We start from the raw sequence: 18,966 nt of genomic DNA on the forward strand, positions 1-18,966 counted from the left end.
CGACTTTGTATATAGTTTGCATTAGTATATTCATTCTGCTTGGAAAACTTAAAGTACATAAGAAAAATTTTACAGGCAAAAAAGGTCCGTTGTCTATTGTCAACTGAGCTCAGCTCACACAGAAGTCACTTTCAAACTAAGTAGCTTTTTATAAGTCAAAACACCAAATCTGTGTGACCAACTTGAAACTGTCAATATTCTGCAAATTTGTGACCCTGGACCACAAAACCAGTCATAAGTAGCACAGGTATATTTGTGGCAAATACCGATTTTTCTTTTATGCCAAAAACCATTAGGATATTAAGTAAAGATCATGATCCATGAAGATATTTTGCAAATTTCTTACCTTAAATATATCAAAATTTTATTTTTGTGAGTGGATGCAGCACAATCGCCAACAGAAATGGAAACCTTTAAAGGCGATTTTCTCAATATTTAGATTTTTTTGAACCCTCAGAACCCAGCGTGGAGGGCAGATCCAAGCTATAATATCTAATGAAGGTGTGCGGGGAGGTCCAGCCAGCCACATCAGAGACTTCTAGAAGGGAAGCCTCTGATAGCAAGACTTTAGAGGATGCCACTCCTCTAGTTGAGTGGGCTCTTATCAGCAGAGGCGAGGGCAAACTGCGCGCCTCATATGCTGAGAAAATAGCCTCCACAATCCACCTGCTAATTGTCTGCTTTGAGACAGGAGAACCCTTCTAAAGTGACCCAAAACACATTAATAGCTGGTCCGACTTCTTCCAACTGGAGGACCTAGGCCTCCAGGGCATAATAATTGTAGCCTTGATCAGCCGACACATGTGGTGAAAGATGAAAAGCCTGCACGATCACAGACGGTGCCACATTCAATGGCACCTTGGGCACATAGCCCAGCCTAGGGTGGAGAATGGCCTTTACCCTCCTAGGAGTGAACTCGAGGCAAGAAAAAGAAACAGAGAGAGCATGCAAGTCCCCAACTCTTTTGAGGAACGTAATAGAAAGCAGGTAAGCCATTTTAAGAGTCATAAACTTCCCTGACACCTCGTCAATGGGTTTGAAAGGTCCTAGGGATAATCCCTCTAGAATCACGGCCAGGTCCCAAACAAGAACCCTGGCCTGGATGACAGGCCTCATCCCCCGAGCGCCACAAAGGAAACAAGCAATTAATTGGTGTTTCCCCAAAGGGCCAATACTTAAAGGTGAGTGGAAGGCAGCTATGGTAGCCATGTAAACCTTCAGTGTAAATGGGGGAAGACCCCCAGAGAAACATCCTTGGAGGAACTTCAGCATTGAAGCCACTGGGCAGTTAACTGGCATTCTCTGCACCATAAAACGAACACATTCTACTTTAAGGCATGAAGTTTCCTCGATTTATGAAGGAGAACACAGACATATTGTGTGTTTGCAATAGAACATGACGACCCCTGAGGTCCGGGAGGAAGCACAGCCATCATCCCCAGGCAATTTATGTGCCAAGAGAGATGATGCCCTCTCCACAGACCTTTGGTAAAGCGACCCTCCATAACTGCTCTCAAGCCTGTGAGGGATGTGTCTGTAGTCACTATTTTTCACTGACAGGATGCTCCCAACACAGGACCCTGGGACAGGAACCACACTACCCATAGAGTCCCACACTACCCCCAGGAACATAGTTCCCAGCTGGGAACATTGAGACACTTGACATTGAGTCTCAACCCCAAGCACCTTATATGGCGAAGAAGGGCATCTCATTGCCGAACCGCCATCTCTTCCGACGGGGCTATGATGAGCCAGTTCTCGATATAATTTAGTATACTTATGCACCTGGAGTCTCAGCAGAGCCAGTGCTGCATCCATACATTTGATGAAGGTGCGAGGGGATAACGCTAAGCGAACGGAAGAACCAGGTATTGGTATGCTTTTCTTGATGAAAGCGAACCTCAGGAACTTCCTGTGTTGAGGAAGGATGGAAATATGGAAGTATGCGTCCTTGAGATCTATTGTGACAAACCAGTCCTCGGACCTGATTTGACTCACGATAATAGGGATAATAGAGTTAACATTTTGAACCTGAATCTCCTCAGAGACCAATTCAACACCCTTAGATCTATAATGGGGCGCAACTCTTCATCCTTCTTGGGAACTATGAAGTGCCGTCTGTAGACTCCAGCCCCCCTCTGCCGAGAAGGAATACATTCTATGGCCTCCTTCGCTAAGAGGGATTTAACTTCTAGCTCCATTACCCGACCCTGTTGGGGTTGATGATGGTCCACACCACCCCACTTAATTTCGGCGGACGGTACTCAAATTTAATTCTGTAACTCCTTTTCATTGTATGGAGGACCCATTGAGATATTTTGGGAAGATTCCTTCAAGCTTCCACATACTCTACTATGGGGGATCAGTCTCTTGATTATGACTGCTTAATAATTATGCACAACAACTGAATGTTCACTTTAACAATTATATATCACTTTTAAATTATTAGTTACAAAATTAATAGTTTTTAGATTGATGTGGTTTGGAATTGGTAAAATGTGATTGTAAAAAAATATAACAGAATATCGACTTGCATAATAATTATGCATACATTGTTTGTGGGGAAATATTTCATCCTCATGTGAAATACCCAATTGCATGGATTTCTATTGAAATGACTAGATTTCGCCAAGGAAAATTCACAGAATAGTAGTAAATGTGATCACACCTTTATTTGCAAGTGAATGCATCCTTTTTTTTAAATCATAGAAGCTGTCATTTGACTTGTTGAACAGCACAAATAGTTTAAGAACCTAAGCCACAATGAAACTAAGTGTGTCTTTGTCAAGCTTCTAGAAGAATATCTGAGTGGTTCTTGCCCATTTTGGTATCATTAATGTGGACGAATTAGCTCAAATCAATTGAAAGACCAAAGCTTAGGCAGCTGACTTGTTGCCTTGCTGTCGTATAAGCCATTGCCTACTTAAGGAGCGTTTGGGTTCAAAGTTTCCTCACAAAATGTATTTAGTTCAGGTTTCTGCAGAATATCGACAATGATCTACAACAGACTAGAGAGAGCTTTAGTGATAACCAAGCAAATATTTAATTATCACAATACACATTTTTAGCTAGAAATTATGTAAGTAAGTTAGGAGCCTGGTTGGTTTGGGATGAGCTATTCAACAAAGTTTGATACTTGGGGTTATTATTCTTTTTTAAATCCCTAGTGTGAAGCAAGCAATAGTGTTATGCAGCCAATGTGGAAACTAATTGCATTTTATCTGACAGATCTGGTCACTGGTGCAAACTAATATATATCACAAGTAATTGTACATGTAAACTGTCCAGATGGCTAAATAGATTCCTGGCTGTGTGTCAGCTCGGGGAGGGTCTGCGTCTACTCATAGACAACCAGCTCTGACGCATTTCCCCTGATCTTTACTCCCGGCATATAATGGACAGGTTCAATTGTGTAATGTAATCTATATAATTTAAAGATTAATTGATGCACGTCACCGCTGATTGACGTAGAGTAATGATTGCATGGGGGCGGGAAGAAAAAACTTATATGCTGTGAGTGAGGGCGGACATAAAACAGGATATTATTATGTCCACGTAATACAGAAATCTAATTCTAAAAACATGTAATACAAAACACATAATAGAGAAATCAAATTCTAAAAGTAATGAAGACAAAAGCCTTGATTTGTCAGAGACTGTTTTTTCGGGAAAATAAGTTACACCTGACTGTCACCCCGGGTCAAAATTGCATTGTTGAGATAAAATGAGCAATGCGCTATACAAATAAACATGGGCTCACATATTATCTCTTTCATTCGGCGCAAATCCAAATGAATCTGATTTGTGCATTTTTTTGTGCTTGATGTTAAATAAAGTACCAAACGTAGGTTCGGGATGAGCCTAAACATTCAGTCCCGTCAATCATCATTACAAGCGTACTATATGCTTATAGTGCTTACCAGACACTGCGTCATCCCATTGACAAATTCTTCCGGCAGCCCTCCTCCTCCCCGTCTCCTACTCTAATTCTCTCCTATGCGCAGTACCGTTATAGGGGTCTTTAACTTTGAGCTCGAGCCGAGCCTCGGGTTCAAGTCTCCTCCAAAGACAAGACAACTGAATGGGCAGGTGAACTTGTGAATTGCATTATCACCTATATAATATTAATTTTATATTTATAACTTATATTATATCACTTATTGAAATCTCACTTGAGATTACTTTTTTTCCCTAATATTCCAGAAAATACGGTAGCAAAATGTATGTCATGTTCATCCTGCCCTTGTACCTTTATTTTGTAATGTGGACTTTAATTAAGTTCACCCCTATCTGCAAACACTTTTATATGATATGTACAGATATGTACATATATGATGCAATGGAGCCTCGTTTACTAAACTCATGTGACTTTATAATTTGAAACACGTTTTAAACCACTGAATAAAACAAAATATTCACAAAGCTTTTAAAGCTTAATTTCGGAAACAGCCACCACAAATTGTGAATTCTCCAAAACTATTTGTTGAGATTACAATAACATTAGCAATAAAATCAGATAATCATGGTAAAAATAGCATTTGATCTCAAATTGATCTAAAAACGTACTCGGTTACTAACGTAACCTCGGTTCTCTCTAGGAGAGGGAACGAGTACTGCGTCGAAAGAACGCTACGGGAAAGATATTTCTTTGTCGAGATTGAAGCCTAAAATTAATCCTTAATTTTGTAATATTGTAAAACGCTTTTCTGAAGCATACAACCTAGGCGGAGCAATACAGCTCACCCATTGGCTGCTCTGCCAGAAAAGCACAGCCTATGCGAGGCCAGAGACGCTGACCAATGAGGACGCTTCGCGCCCTTCTGCGTCACCTCCCGCCCAAACAGGCGTGGCCTAGGCCTATAAATACGAGCATAGCTGTCTAACACGCCGATTTTCGTCAATGAAGCGACGCAGCGTGGACACGCACGGCCATGAGACACAGTACTCGTTCCCTCTCCTAGAGAGAACCGAGGTTACGTTAGTAACCGAGTACGTTCTCTTACGTAGAGTTCTCTCGTACTGCGTCGAAAGAACGCTACGGGAACCCTATGCAAACCGCCGTGCGTGTTCTTGGATCGACACAGACACCTAAGGGCGCGCGCGCCCTGGTATACAAGCGCCTACCCCAAGAAGTATAGGGAGAGCGGCTAAAATAGCATCATCCCTTATAGTAGTGCCTCTTAAGGCATAATAGCATATATATGTAATATAGATATATATGAGGGGTAATAGCATGCTCATGGGACACATTGTCAGTGAGTGATGCTTAAACATTGAAGTGACCTGGGCCGCAGCGCGGGGCAGGAACACTTATACATATTAACATTGAAGTGACCTGGGCCGCAGCGCGGGGCAGGAACACTTACACATAGTCTTCTAGACCGAGAGCAGTTTAGCCTGCAACGCAGGAACCTCTAGGTTATAGAACCTAATAAATGTAGACGGGGAGGCCCAGCCTGCCGCCATACAGATATCTTGTAACGAGATTCCGCTATACCAAGCCCATGAAGAGGCCATGCCTCTCGTGGAATGTGCTCTGATGCCCAAAGGGCATTCCAAGCCTCTAGATGCGTAGGCTAGCGCAATGGCGTCCACTACCCATCGAGACAGACTCTGTTTCGTTGCGGCTCGTCCCTTGGAGCGCCCGCTGAACGAAACAAAGAGCTGCTCCGTCTGTCGATAAACAGCGGAGCGGGACACGTAAGCTCTTAATGCCCTGACCGGGCAAAGGGAGCTATTTCCGTCCTCTGAGGCCGGCAGGGCCGACAGGGAGATGACCTGAGCCCTGAACGGTGTGTTGAGGGACTTAGGCACGTACCCATGCTTCGGTTTCAATACGACTATAGAGTCGTTTGGCCCGAACTCCATACAAGAAGCTCTCACTGAGAGCGCTTGCAAGTCTCCCACACGCTTCACTGAAGCGAGAGCCAAAAGAAACACGGTCTTGAGAGACAGGTGTTTCATGTCAACTGAGTGAATAGGCTCGAAAGGGGCCCCTTTCATAGCGTTCAACACTGTAGAAAGGTCCCAAACGGGGACTGAAGGAGGCCTTGGAGGGTTTAACCTCCTGGCGCCTCTCAGGAAGCGGACCACCAGGTCGTTCCTGCCTAGTGAACGGCCAAGCGTTGGATTAACGAACGCTGATATGGCAGCCACATAGACTTTGAGCGTGGATGGGGTTCTTCCCTTATCCAATAGCTCTTGCAAGAAGGAGAGAATCTCCGGTTCTCCACACTGAAGTGGTGACAGACCTTGATCTGAACACCATCCAGAGAACACCGACCATTTGGAAGCGTAGAGCCGTCTAGTAGACGGAGCCCTAGCTTGTTCGATCGTGTCTAACACTCCTCTTGGGAGGTTAGCGGGTACCCGTTTATGGCCCATACGTGTAGGGACCAAAGCTCGGGGTGAGGATGCAGAATCGAGCCCTTGGCCTGTGAGAGGAGGTCTCTCCTCACTGGAATCGGCCACGGGGCCGTACTTTTCAGTCGCATCAAAGCTGGGAACCAGGTCTGATTCGTCCAGAATGGAGCAACTAGCAGTACTGAGCATCCGCTCTCCTTGATACGCTCCAGCACTTGAGGCAGGAGTGAGACAGGAGGAAAAGCATAGAGCGGGCGGCGGGGCCAGACTCTGGCCAGCGCGTTCGCGCTCTTCGAAAAGAATTCTGGGCAGTGAGCGTTTTCCTGGTTTGCAAACAGGTCTATTTCCGCTCTGCCGAACGTTTTCCACAGCAGACGCACTGTCTGTGTGTGTAGGGACCACTCTCCCGTAGGAACGTTGTTCCGTGAGAGTCTGTCCGGGCCTACGTTCAAGTGGCCTGGCACGTGCATTGCTCTTAACGAGCGCAGGTTGTGCTGGGCCCACACCAGTATGCGTTCCGCTAACCTGAATAGGTTCCGGGATCTCACGCCACCCTGGCGGTTTATGTAGGCTACTACCGACATGTTGTCCGAGCGGACCAGGACGTGGTGTCCTTTTATCCGGGGACAGAAGCGCCTCAGCGCAAAGTCCACTGCCATCATTTCCAGGCAGTTTATGTGCGGTAGTTTGGCTCGCTCTGCCCACTGGCCAAAGAGCGGTCTGCCGTCGAGCAGTGCTCCCCAGCCTGAGGTGGACGCGTCCGTGGACACCACCTTCAGGCTCGAGGAAGTCCCCAGGCTTACACCTGACCGGTACCAGTCTGACGCTCTCCATGGTGTCAGGGCTGAAATGCATTCCTGAGTGACCTTGAGGCGATAACGACCGTGTAACCATGCTCGGCGCGGTACGCGCGCTCTCAACCAGAACTGTAGTGGGCGCATGCGCAGCAGGCCCAACTGCAGCACTGTTGAGGCTGAGGCCATGAGGCCCAGCATTTTCTGAAATCTCCTGAGTGGCACTATGTGGCCGCTGAGGAAGGATTTCGCCATTTGCAGGGTATTTCGCCTGCGCTGTGATGACAGCTGTGCTGTCATAGACAGTGAGTTCAGATCCAGTCCTAAAAAGGAGATCCTTTGACTGGGAAACAGTGAACTTTTCTCCCAATTGACTCTCAGACCTAAGCACTCGAGGTGATCGAGTATTAGTGTCTTGTGGTGAGCGAGTTCTGACGGCGATTGAGCCAGAATTAGCCAATCGTCCAAATAGTTCAGAATTCGAACGCCCCGGAGTCTCAGGGGTGCCAGCGCCGCGTCCATGCACACTGTAAATGTACGAGGTGCTAGAGACAGGCCGAATGGCAGGACTGTGTACTGATATGCCCGGCCCTCGAAGGCGAATCTCAAAAATCGCCTGTGACGTGACGCAATTTGTATGTGAAAATACGCGTCTTTCAGATCTATTGCCATAAACCAGTCTCCTCGGCGAATTTGCGCGAGGATACTTCTGGTCGTGAGCATTCTGAACTTCCGCTTTGTTAGCGTTTTGTTCAGACGCCTTAGATCTAAAATGGGTCTGAGACCCCCGTCTTTCTTCGGTACCAGGAAATATCTGCTGTACAGACCCCCTTCGCTCTGAGCTTGAGATAAAGGCTCTATGGCCCCTTTGCTCAATAGCTTCGCTATTTCGGCTCGAAGTAGATGTGCTACTTCTGTTTTTACCGTGGTTTCGACTTTTCCCGTGAAACGGGGAGGGCGTCGATGAAACTGTAGCGAATAGCCTCTTTTTATAGTCTCTAGCACCCATTCTGAGACCCCGGGAAGTCCTTCCCATGCATCTGCACGTGTGACTAGGGGTTGAATGTAATCTGGGCCCTGGTCGCGAAATGGCGGCGACACGAGAGCAACCGTGTGCTGTAACATGGACGCCGTGGCGTGTGAGGCGGGGGGGCATGTTTAACACAGTATGCATCCCGCGCGCGCTCGGCTCTCTGTGTCGAGAGAGAGCGCGCGGGACGAGTCCCGTAGGGCTCGTTATGCTTGTGAATAAACGTGGGCGCTTGGTGGCGGGCACATTTATAACACCGGGGACACTGTGTTTGTGTACTGACTGACCGTTCATTAGTTTCGTTTATACAGAAACCGCGGAACGTGCAGTGTGTAGTGGTTGTGGGCACTTGGCAGTGGACACGCTTACTACATGTAAAGCACAATCGATCTGAGTCGATTTTAAGTGTGCAAACCCTGTGTTGAACGGGGCTGCCCGTAGGGCTCGTATATTTGTGAATAAATGTGGGCGCGTGGTAGCGGGCACATTTATAACACCGGGAATACTGTGTTTGTGAACTGACTGATCGTCCGTTGGTTTCGTTTTTACAGAGAAACCGCGGAACGTGCAGTGTGTAGTGGTTGTGGGCACTGGACAGTGGGCACGCTCACTACATGTAAAGTACAAACGACCTGAGTCGTTTTTATGTGTGCAGACCCTGTGTTGTACGGGGCTGTGCTTGCACGGGTTGAAAAACCGGGCTCTGGTCGCGAAATGGCGGCGACACGAGAGCAGTCGTGTGCTGTAACATGGCGTGATGCGGGGGCGCGCTTATCGAGCGGGCAGCCCGCGCGCGCGCTCAGCTCTCTCAGCTGAGAGAGAGAGAGAGAGAGAGCACGCGGTGCGAGCTCCGTAGAAACCATGTTGACATGTAGCTTGTAGTGATTGTGGGCACTTGAAAGCGGCCCCTTATGTGTGCAAGCCCTGTATTGTGTGGGGCTGTGCTTGTGTGTATGAATGGGCACTGGGTCGTGGGCATTGCAGTTACACACATTACATCATCGGCTGTGGCCGGGACACCGTGTAGCACAGAGAGTACTGTCTATCAGAACCGACTGACCGTGCATTCGTTTCGTTTTTACAGAAACCACGGGACATGCAGTGTGTAGTGATTGTGGGCACTGAAAAGCGGGCACGTTCACTAACTTACATGTATTGCACAATCGACACGAGTCGATTTTATGTGTGCAAGCCCTGTATTGTGCAGGGCTGTGCTTGTGTGTATGAATGGGCACTGAGTCGTGGGCATTACGGATACACACATTACACCATCGGCCGTGGCCGGGACACCAGAAAATACATTTTCAGATTTACCTGGGGCGTCGTGAAAACGGCGTCTGTGTGCAGGCAAACGAGCATTGATGCTGATTTGGTGACTGCAAAATACACTGGCACGGTCGCGTATGTTGGGACTGTGCGAGCGAGACATTTTAGTGAAATCCGGCCGCGGCGGGATTTTAACACTGTAGCTTCCCTCGAAGCAGAAGTGCGCATCCTGGCTAAAGACGGGGCTTTCCGGGACTCCGCGCTTTCTTCGTGAATTCAGGAAGAAAAGGGCGCGGGTCGTGAGGACGGTAACGTACGTTCCTCTGCAGAAAAACAGCCATCCAGCCGGTAAGCGCATCGATGGTGGTCTTTCTCCGTCGACGCTCATGAGCGGCGGGGGAGGGGAGATCCTCGGAGCTCGCCCATCCGAAGCGGGAGAGAAAAGCAGTCTTCCTCCACAGACGCGGCTTCACCTTCCTCGTTCATGACGGACGCGGCGGCACACAGCGGCCCTTGTCCGTCGATCATAGAGTCCAGCGAAGCGGGCGGAGAAGCTGGCGGCAGCAGCGGCGAGCACCTCGTGGTGAAGGGAGGTTCCGGGCTTTGCTAAGCACGGCGCTTTTCACGGCGCGGCACTACAGCAGGCGGAAAAGATGCAGCTTCAGTAAATGAACGCCAGGCGAGTCCGCAGAGTCACCGTAGGCATCAAATTACAGCGATGGCAGCCGCCATCGACGAGAGCTGAAGCTGCGTGATACTCACAGGCAGGAAACACAAGCACGTGGTCCCTGTCGCTGAGCGGGGCTCTACACGAGCCACAGGAGGTGCGAGGCATCTTGAAAAAGACGCTCGGCTCTTTTAGTGGTGGAAAAACTGTGTGTCGCGACGGCGAACACACACACAAAACACACACACATAATGTAAAGGATATTCCACGCCGGAGAAGCGCAGCAGGGAACGGCGGCTGAAGGCGGCGAAGACCAGCGGCTTCAGGTAAGGGCTCGTCCTGCTGAGGTGCTTGTATCCAAACGGCTGTGGCGGCTCGAATCCAATCCAACGATGCGTGTAGCCTCGTGAATTTTAGAAAATCGGCGTGTTAGACAGCTATGCTCGTATTTATAGGCCTAGGCCACGCCTGTTTGGGCGGGAGGTGACGCAGAAGGGCGCGAAGCGTCCTCATTGGTCAGCGTCTCTGGCCTCGCATAGGCTGTGCTTTTCTGGCAGAGCAGCCAATGGGTGAGCTGTATTGCTCCGCCTAGGTTGTATGCTTCAGAAAAGCGTTTTACAATATTACAAAATTAAGGATTAATTTTAGGCTTCAATCTCGACAAAGAAATATCTTTCCCGTAGCGTTCTTTCGACGCAGTACGAGAGAACTCTACGTAAGAGAACTGTATTTGCAAGCTGTCTCCATTGATTCATAGGCTATTACTCTATAAGTATAAGGTTTTAGACGAGATATACCAATAGTATCTAAAACATGTGCTCAGATGTGCCAAGAAAAAGTCTCCAATGAAAAGTTGGGTTTCAATATAATGAACTCAAACATTTCTTATTAACTTCTTCCCAGACCAAATTATCTGAGCTATGCTGTTCACATTCATTTGATATCTCTGCTCTTACTGTGTTAATGATTGTCTCAGTTTCTAAGGAGAGACATCAGAGAAAAAGTTGATACGCCAATGGAACATAAATGTGAACTCCAGCAACATCTGCAATAAAATTTCCTTTTGAAAAAATAAATAAAACCCCTTGAAATGACTCTGAAAGATGGAGGCGTGTTTTAAAAAGCCTCTGCTGTGATGAAAAGCACTTCACTTCTGTTATCTAAGTGCATGAGTGACACAATGGCAACGCCCTATAATGCATTTTCTGTCTATCTCTCAGCTTGGCATGACATAAATACAGACAAACGGTCTGGCACAAGGATCTATTCTCTGCAGTGACTGGTACTTATGGAGCACAGCATGTTAGAAGCCTCTGTCATCTTCCACCCCACCAGCGTCTATGAAACACAATCATTATTTTACATCTCAACACTACGACTGCATGCTTGAAAAGGACAAAACAAAAGTTGACTGTTTGCATTGCATACGTATGTCAGATTAGGCGCAGGTATTTCAGTAAGTTATTTTGTTGATTTGTTATTTGTTCTTAAAGGGGACATAACACAAGCAGTTTCTGCCAATCTCAAGTTAGGCTAATCTTGAGTACCTATAGAGTAGTATTGCATCCTTCATATCTCCGAAGAGACTTTAGTTTGATCAGATTTATAAAAGACAGATACACTGTACCGAGTCTTTCTGAAAACAGCCACACTCCTGGAGGCGTGCCGTGCAGCGCTGCTGACGGTTTCCGTAACCTCTGGTTGATGTGTGCGCACGCTCTTCCGGGAGAAGTGCCCACACAAGGAATTCCGCCCTTTATACGTACGTCATACAGGGCTATACTCTCCAAAACGTATAAAAAATCTTTATACGAATGTTTAGCATGATAATCCAACTCTTTAAAGGAACACTCCACTTTTTTTTTTGTAAATAGGCTCATTTTCCTACTCCCCTAGAGTTAAACAGTTGAGTTTTACCGTTTTCGAAACCATTCAGACGATCTCCGGGTCTGGCGGTAGCACTTTTAGCATTGCTTAGCATAGATCATTGAATCTGATTAGACCGTTAGCATCTCTCTCAAAAAAAATTACCAAAGAGTTTCGATATTTTTCCTATTTAAAACTTGACTCTTCTGTAGTTACATCGTGTACTAAGACCGGCAGAAAATGAAAAGTTGTGATTTTCTAGGCCAATATGACTAGGAACTATACTCTCATTTCTGCGTAATAATCAAGGAACTGTGCTGCCGTACCATGAGTGCAGCAGGAGCAATGATATTACGCAACGCCTGAAAATAGTCCCCAGCTCGGTAACTTCCAACTTGACCGGTCCGGCACTACGTTTGTAATATCATTGCGCCTGCTGGTACGGGAGTACAGTTGTTTGAGTGTTCCTTTAACAGTATAAATAAGTCAGAATGCATGAACTAGCGTTATCCCCTTTAATTAATATCATAACGTATGTCTGTGGTGAACCAATATGGGTTTTTTAAATGACTGACGTAGGATTTAAGGGCGAGCCAAACACAAATTAATCTTCCAGATGATTCATTCAAACATAATTCTATGCAGAACTCAACACTCCAGAACCCAAATCAACAGTCTAATCTAGGGCCATCAAAAGAGTGGGCTCCAGCCAGTCTGAGCTAACCAACGAAAACCCTAAGAACTTAATGGCCATGCAAGATTCAAAGAGATGAGCCCAGCTAAAGGAAGAACATGTCAACGTTTGATAGTTTGGAAGAGACTGATTGGTTCAGAGATGGCACAGCTCAGTCATTTGCTCGGCCGTATAAGTGATTCTTTCAAGATTCCCTATAAATTAATTAATAATTCCCTTTGAGCTAAATTGACCTGTTTGACCTTTACACTGATGATGAACTAGTGAGTAAAGTGGCCTATATTGCAGATGTAACACCATTAATATATGCAAATATTATACTACGTGTATGGAGAAATGGGAAAGAATAAAGATCTGAGCAGAAGACGAAAAGGGCCAAATTGCTTTGGCAAGGTGACTGGGTCAGAGTATCTCTGAAAATGCAAGGCTTGTGGGTTGTTCCCAGGCCTTGTCCACATTAATACCTTTTTGTTTGAAAACACATCCTTTTCTTTCGTTTTTATTAATGAAAACAAAGCTTTTTGAAACCGTCTCCAAAGTGGAAACATTTGAAAACGACGTTATCACGTTGTAGTGTGGACTGTCAAAACGGTGGTATTTAAAAACGATGATGTAAGTTTAGTCATGTGACGCATATTGCTCCAATAGATATTTTTGTTTATACTGGTATCGTGCCTGTTATGTGCTATTCACTTTCACACTTGTGCTAAAATGTGTTACTTTGCACACTCTTCATATCACAGTCCTGCAAAGATGACAGGAAATGTACTCACATTTGCTGTCCTGCGGCAATACATGAGATCAGTTGTGTTTTAGACCAAACATATAGTGACTGCATGCGACCTGGACCGCATCAGTGAATGTTGAGGTATTTTGCTAAATAAAATGATCCTGTCAGAAGAAGTGCGCGATAACTTTATTATTAAATATGATTTAATTTTAGCGTTTAGCGTTTTCAGGCGTTTCAAAAGTTTCTCATCTACACTGAAACGTTGGGAAACACCTGAAAACGCTAATGTGGACGGAGAGCGTTTTTTAAACGAAAACTAAAATGTATCCGGATTAATGTAGACGTAGCCCCAGTCAGCAGTGGTAAAAATGTACCAACAGTAGTTTGAGGAGGGACAAAGCACAAACCGGTGACAGGGTGTTGGACGCCCAAGGCTCATCGAGGCACGAGGGAAACAAAGGTTATTCTGTCTGGTCCAAGCCAAGAATTTCGACTGTGGCACAAGTCACACAAAATTTGAATGATGGTTATGGGAGAACTGTCACCCCACAGTGCTTCACACTCTGCTGCGTAGCTTCAGACCCATCAGTGTGCCTATAATGACCCTGTCAATCATCGAAAGTGCCTACAATTAGGCACATGAGCATTGGAACTGGACCTTGGAGAAGTAGAAGAAGGTCGCCTTGTCCGATGAGTCCCGTTATCTTTTAAATCACATTGACGACCTTGTCTGTGTGCGCCGTTTACCTGTGAAAGTAATGCTACCAGGATTCACTGTGGGACGTCGACAAGCCAGTGGATGGAGTGAGAGGATCTGAGCAATGTTCTGCTGGGAAACCCTGGGTCCGGCCATTCATGTGGATGTAAATGTGACACCTACCTAAACATTTTTGCAGAACAGGTACACCCCTTCATGACAATGGTGTACCCTGGTGGAAGTGGCCTCTTTCAGCAAGATAATGCACCCTGCCACACTTCACACATTGTTCATGAATGGTTTGAGGAACATGATGACGTGTTCAAGGTGTTGCCCTGGCCTCCAAATTCCCCAGATCTCAATCCAATTGAGCATCTGTGGGATGTGCTGGACTAACAAATTCAATTCCACCTCACAACCTACAGGACTTCAAGGATCTTCTGCAAACGTCTCGGTGCCAGATACCACAGCACACCTTCAGGGCTCTTGTGGAGTCCATGCCTCGGAGGCTCGGCGCTGTTTAGTCAGCTCGCGGAGGACCGACAGCACATTGAGCTGGTCACAATGCTTTTGGCTCATCTGTGTATATATGAATGCAAATGCCATGGACACAACATTGTTGAAACTTATTTCATATTTTGCACAAAATTTACTTAAAATGAGACACACTTTTGTCAATCATTCACAATTAATGGGTAATAAAGATAATCAAAATGGCTAAATACTGGCCATTTGATAATCTGGTCGATATATATCTCCCAATAGTATGCATCACACTTCTTCAGATACTAAAAACATCAAATAGTATTCACAAAAACTATTATGTAACATAATATATTAATTTCCCAAGGCAAGTTCACCATAGTTTCGCAGTGTACAAACAGGGTTACGTGAAAAGTGCACTGGATGAACTGCATGAGTTGTGGTCATTCTAATTTAGGAGTACGTCTGTGTTTCAGGAATGAACTGTGCAACTACATCCAGTTTGAACTGATGTCACTGAGTAAATATGCGATCCTCTGATAGACTTTGGCTGGCAATATGTGAGTGTATGTGTGTCTGTTAGAAAAATATCTGATCTGACTTGTGAAATGCACCAGAGCCAGTGAGGATCAGGCAATTACACATTTTTATTCCAAGAAAATCTTCAGGAAATTAAAGTAGCTGCATTCAGTTTCAAGAACAAATTAAATAAATATAAAAGCATAAACAATTAAATGTCTAATTACTTACTTCTAAGTACTTAATGAATATGACAAAGGGTTAGTTACCTAAAACATAAAATATTGAAAAACAGCTAGTTTATTTCAGCTAGTTGCCAAGGAAACATTTCTTATTTTCATTTAGTTTAACTTGATGCACTAAAATAACTATAACTATAACTGAAATAAAATGAATAAAAACTATATTAAAAAGCAAAACAAAAATGGCACTTTACAATAAGGTCCCAGTTAACATTAGTTAATGCATTGACTAACTTTAACTGACAATGAGCAATATATTTGTTACAGTATTTATTGATCTTTGTTAATGTTAATTAATGCAAATAAATTGCTCATTGTTAATTCATGTTAGCTAAGGTCAATAAAAAAATATGAACATTTTAATAATGTATTAATAAATGTTGAAATTAATGTTAACAAAGATTAATAAATGCTTTAGAAGTATTTTGCTATGTAAGTTTATGTTAACTAATGTTAACAAATGAAACATTGTAAAGTGTTACCATAAAAAGTGATCTAAACTACAAAAACACACAACAATAACAGTAATACTACAACTTAACATGAATACTGAAAGTATACAAATAAAAATAATTAAAACAATAATAGTATTTTTTATAATAGTAAAGTACTTATATAACAGGGTATAGTATAAATGAACTCTTTGTCATGAACAGTAGATTTAATTTTCATTCACATATAATTCTTTTTGCCCAATCTAACTTTCTCATCTTGCATGGCATGTGCTTAATCATTGCTAATGTTTGCCCTTGAAATTCAAGGTAAAACCTGAAAAGTGATATTTCTGCGCCAGATTGCACCGAACGGATTTCCTATCCAAAACCCTCCAATTGCCCCCACAGCCACTAAACAGCTTAGATAGTCCCGTCCCAAACTCATGCTATTAGTTGAGCCAGAAGTTTACATTTCAGACTGCTCAAACAAACAGAGCAATGTTTTGACAGAGACAGAGCTTACACTCTTCATATAAGTCAACACATGACTTGTAGTTGTTTCATCATATTAAACAGGGATTGAAGAAAAGAATTTCGACATCAAGAAACATTTAAAGGTGCGGTAAGCGATTTCTGAGAAACACTGTTAAAAGTAGTTCGGACTGAGCGCCACCGCCACAACAGACCTGTAGCCAATCAGCAGTAGGGGGCGTTTACACTCATAAACACTCGTTTACACTCATAATGGTGAGGAGAGAGAGTGAGCAAGGGGAAGATTTGAAGAAAGACTGTAGAAAGAGAGATGTCTGAGAGACATTACAAAAGAGAAAAGGAATATCACTGGAACAGAAGGGGTATGATCAGACAAGAGCTTTTAGAAAAGCTTTCCAGCGCTGGAGCAGGAAAGCCTGAAAATGGACGCCAAGGTTGTGTTGCTTCTGCTCCATACGTGAGTAGCATTGGTTTTGCTATGTTTCACAGAACCAAGATCTGCTGTTATTTTAATGTTAGCTACAGTATAGTAACAGGACAGTTTTCAGTGTCATTGTTTGTCTTGCTTGTAGACTTTCTTGTATATATTCTTGTGTACTGTTTGTTAATTTTTGTTCTTCCTTGTCAATCATTCATCATCTTCGCATTATTTTGCTTTGATTCAGCTATGATAAAGAGACATCCTTTCTTGCATTGCGTGTTTGTGCATTTTGGAGATGGAGCAATGAAGGGAGGGATTGATTTCCGATATCAACAGAGTGTTCCTCAGAAATCGCTTACTGCACCTTTAAAGCCTGTTGACACCTATCTATCACAACACCATTTTTTCACTCAACGCCCCCAGACTGTAAAAAGGAAAAGTACATCTCTTACCTGCTATCTTCATATTCATGTGAGCATCCAGTAACAAGTTCTCAGCCTTCAGGTCTCTGTGAACAATATTGCGTTCGTGGCAGTACTCCACCGCTGAGAGGATCTGCCAGAACTTCCTCCTCGCATCCATCTCGCTGAGCCGCCCGCGGCTGGCCAGGTAGTCTGTGTTGCCAGACAGGGATCAGGTGTTATTGGGTCGTCATCTGCACATCCAGGCAACATGTCACAGTCATGAATTTTTCATGAAAATGGTATGCAGATTCTGACAATGAGCAGGGAAAGGGCAGGGGAACATCTGTTTAACAGGACTGGTCATAGTAGTCCTGATTAAATACTGTATTGGACCTGACAAAAATACAGCTGCGAACAAAATCTATTTGAAGCTGAACAGCTGGGGTTCATCACACTCATTTAAAATAAATTGAAATTGAAGTTATTTACAAATTAAATTATTTTTATTTTGCCTTGAGATCTGCTTATACTGTTAGTAGTTTGTTGTGCCAAAATCAATTCATGTTCAGTTTCAGATATAAACTCGCAATTCTGACTTTTTTTCTTTCAATTCTGACTTTTTTCTCAGAATTGTGTGATATAAACTCTCAATTGTAGATTAAAGTCAAATTCTAAAGAAAAAATACTTTTTTCTCATAAATGCGAGTTTATATCTCACAATTCTGCCTTTTTTCTCTCGCAATTACGAGTTAACATCTTGCAATTCTACCTTTTTATTCTCAGAATTTTGTGATATAAACTTGCAATTGCGGGTTATACAGTCAGAATTGTGAGATATAAACTCACAACTTATCTTGCAATTCTAATTTTATAACATGTATGTAATTGAGTGTTATAAAAAGCCGCAATTACCTTTTTTATTTTTTATTCTATGGCGGAAACAAGCTTTCATACTTTTTTTATTCGTTTTTATTTTATTTCGCTTTCATTTATTTTTATTTCAGTTTTAGTAATTGTGGTACTTCAACTATTTTAGTTGTCAAGTTAACATTTCTAATTATTGTTTAGGTTTTTCCTTATAGTATTTGTATCATATTTTATTTCAGATTTATTTAATTTAACGCAAACTATTTTGAACAGTCAACAAAAATAACAGTGGTTCAGATACGTTTCTGAAAGGTACTGTATGTCTTCATAGTATATTGAGCTCTTTTTTTCCTCAAATGATTAAGGGAAATTTATTTCCACAAGCAAAGACCCTTTTAATAACACATTATTTTCTCATGTCCTTTTTCATGCATCACAGGTGTTTGTGTAATAATACCTTTTGCTATGTCAGAGTGACGTGAATATGCAACCACCAGCTTTTCATGAATTTCAAATCCAACGACAACAACCTGTATATTCATTCCCTCCTAAAACAAAAAGCCTGCCTGTCATCCACGGCCGACCACACATTCAAAACAGGACCTGATTGTCAGCCGTGCCTGCTTGAAATGCGAGTCGAGCGCTGATAAAACAGCAGTCCTCTGAGTTAATCAGTTGACAAGGGCATGGAGATGCCAGTTGCATGCGTATGCATGTGTGCGTCATACGGGCCATGTAGGAGACTTCAAAGGGTGCGCTGTGCATGCGAATGCGAGGCAGTGTGCAGCACGAGTGGTACGATATTGAGTTGACAGATGGCTTCACATCCCTATGGATTGACTATATGACAACATGTAATTTGCACCCAGCAGGTAGGATAAGGAAATTGAACATTAATCTATATAATACGATTTTTTTAACCCAACAAAAATGGAACATCCATGGAGGGAAATATGAAAGAAAATGACTGGGCAGATCAAACATTAAAAATATAGAT

General features: G+C 43.7%; 1 protein-coding gene across 3 annotated transcripts in view; it reads right to left on the reverse strand.

Annotated features, from left to right (window-relative positions):
• The window catches only part of sik2a (salt-inducible kinase 2a), a 47,221-nt gene that overhangs the window by 21,268 nt on the left and 6,987 nt on the right, over positions 1–18,966 (reverse strand). For all 3 annotated transcript variants that reach the window (XR_013796749.1, XM_079605794.1, XM_079605795.1), the window contains one exon: positions 17,151–17,312. Coding sequence is in view for 2 of the 3 variants with exons in the window: in XM_079605794.1 (XP_079461920.1) it covers positions 17,151–17,312 (162 nt within the window). In the remaining variant the exon portion in view is untranslated. The remainder of the gene's footprint in view (positions 1–17,150; positions 17,313–18,966) is intronic.

This window comes from Phoxinus phoxinus, assembly GCF_949152265.1.
Source record: "Phoxinus phoxinus genome assembly, chromosome: 3".
Taxonomy (NCBI): Eukaryota; Metazoa; Chordata; class Actinopteri; order Cypriniformes; family Leuciscidae; genus Phoxinus; species Phoxinus phoxinus.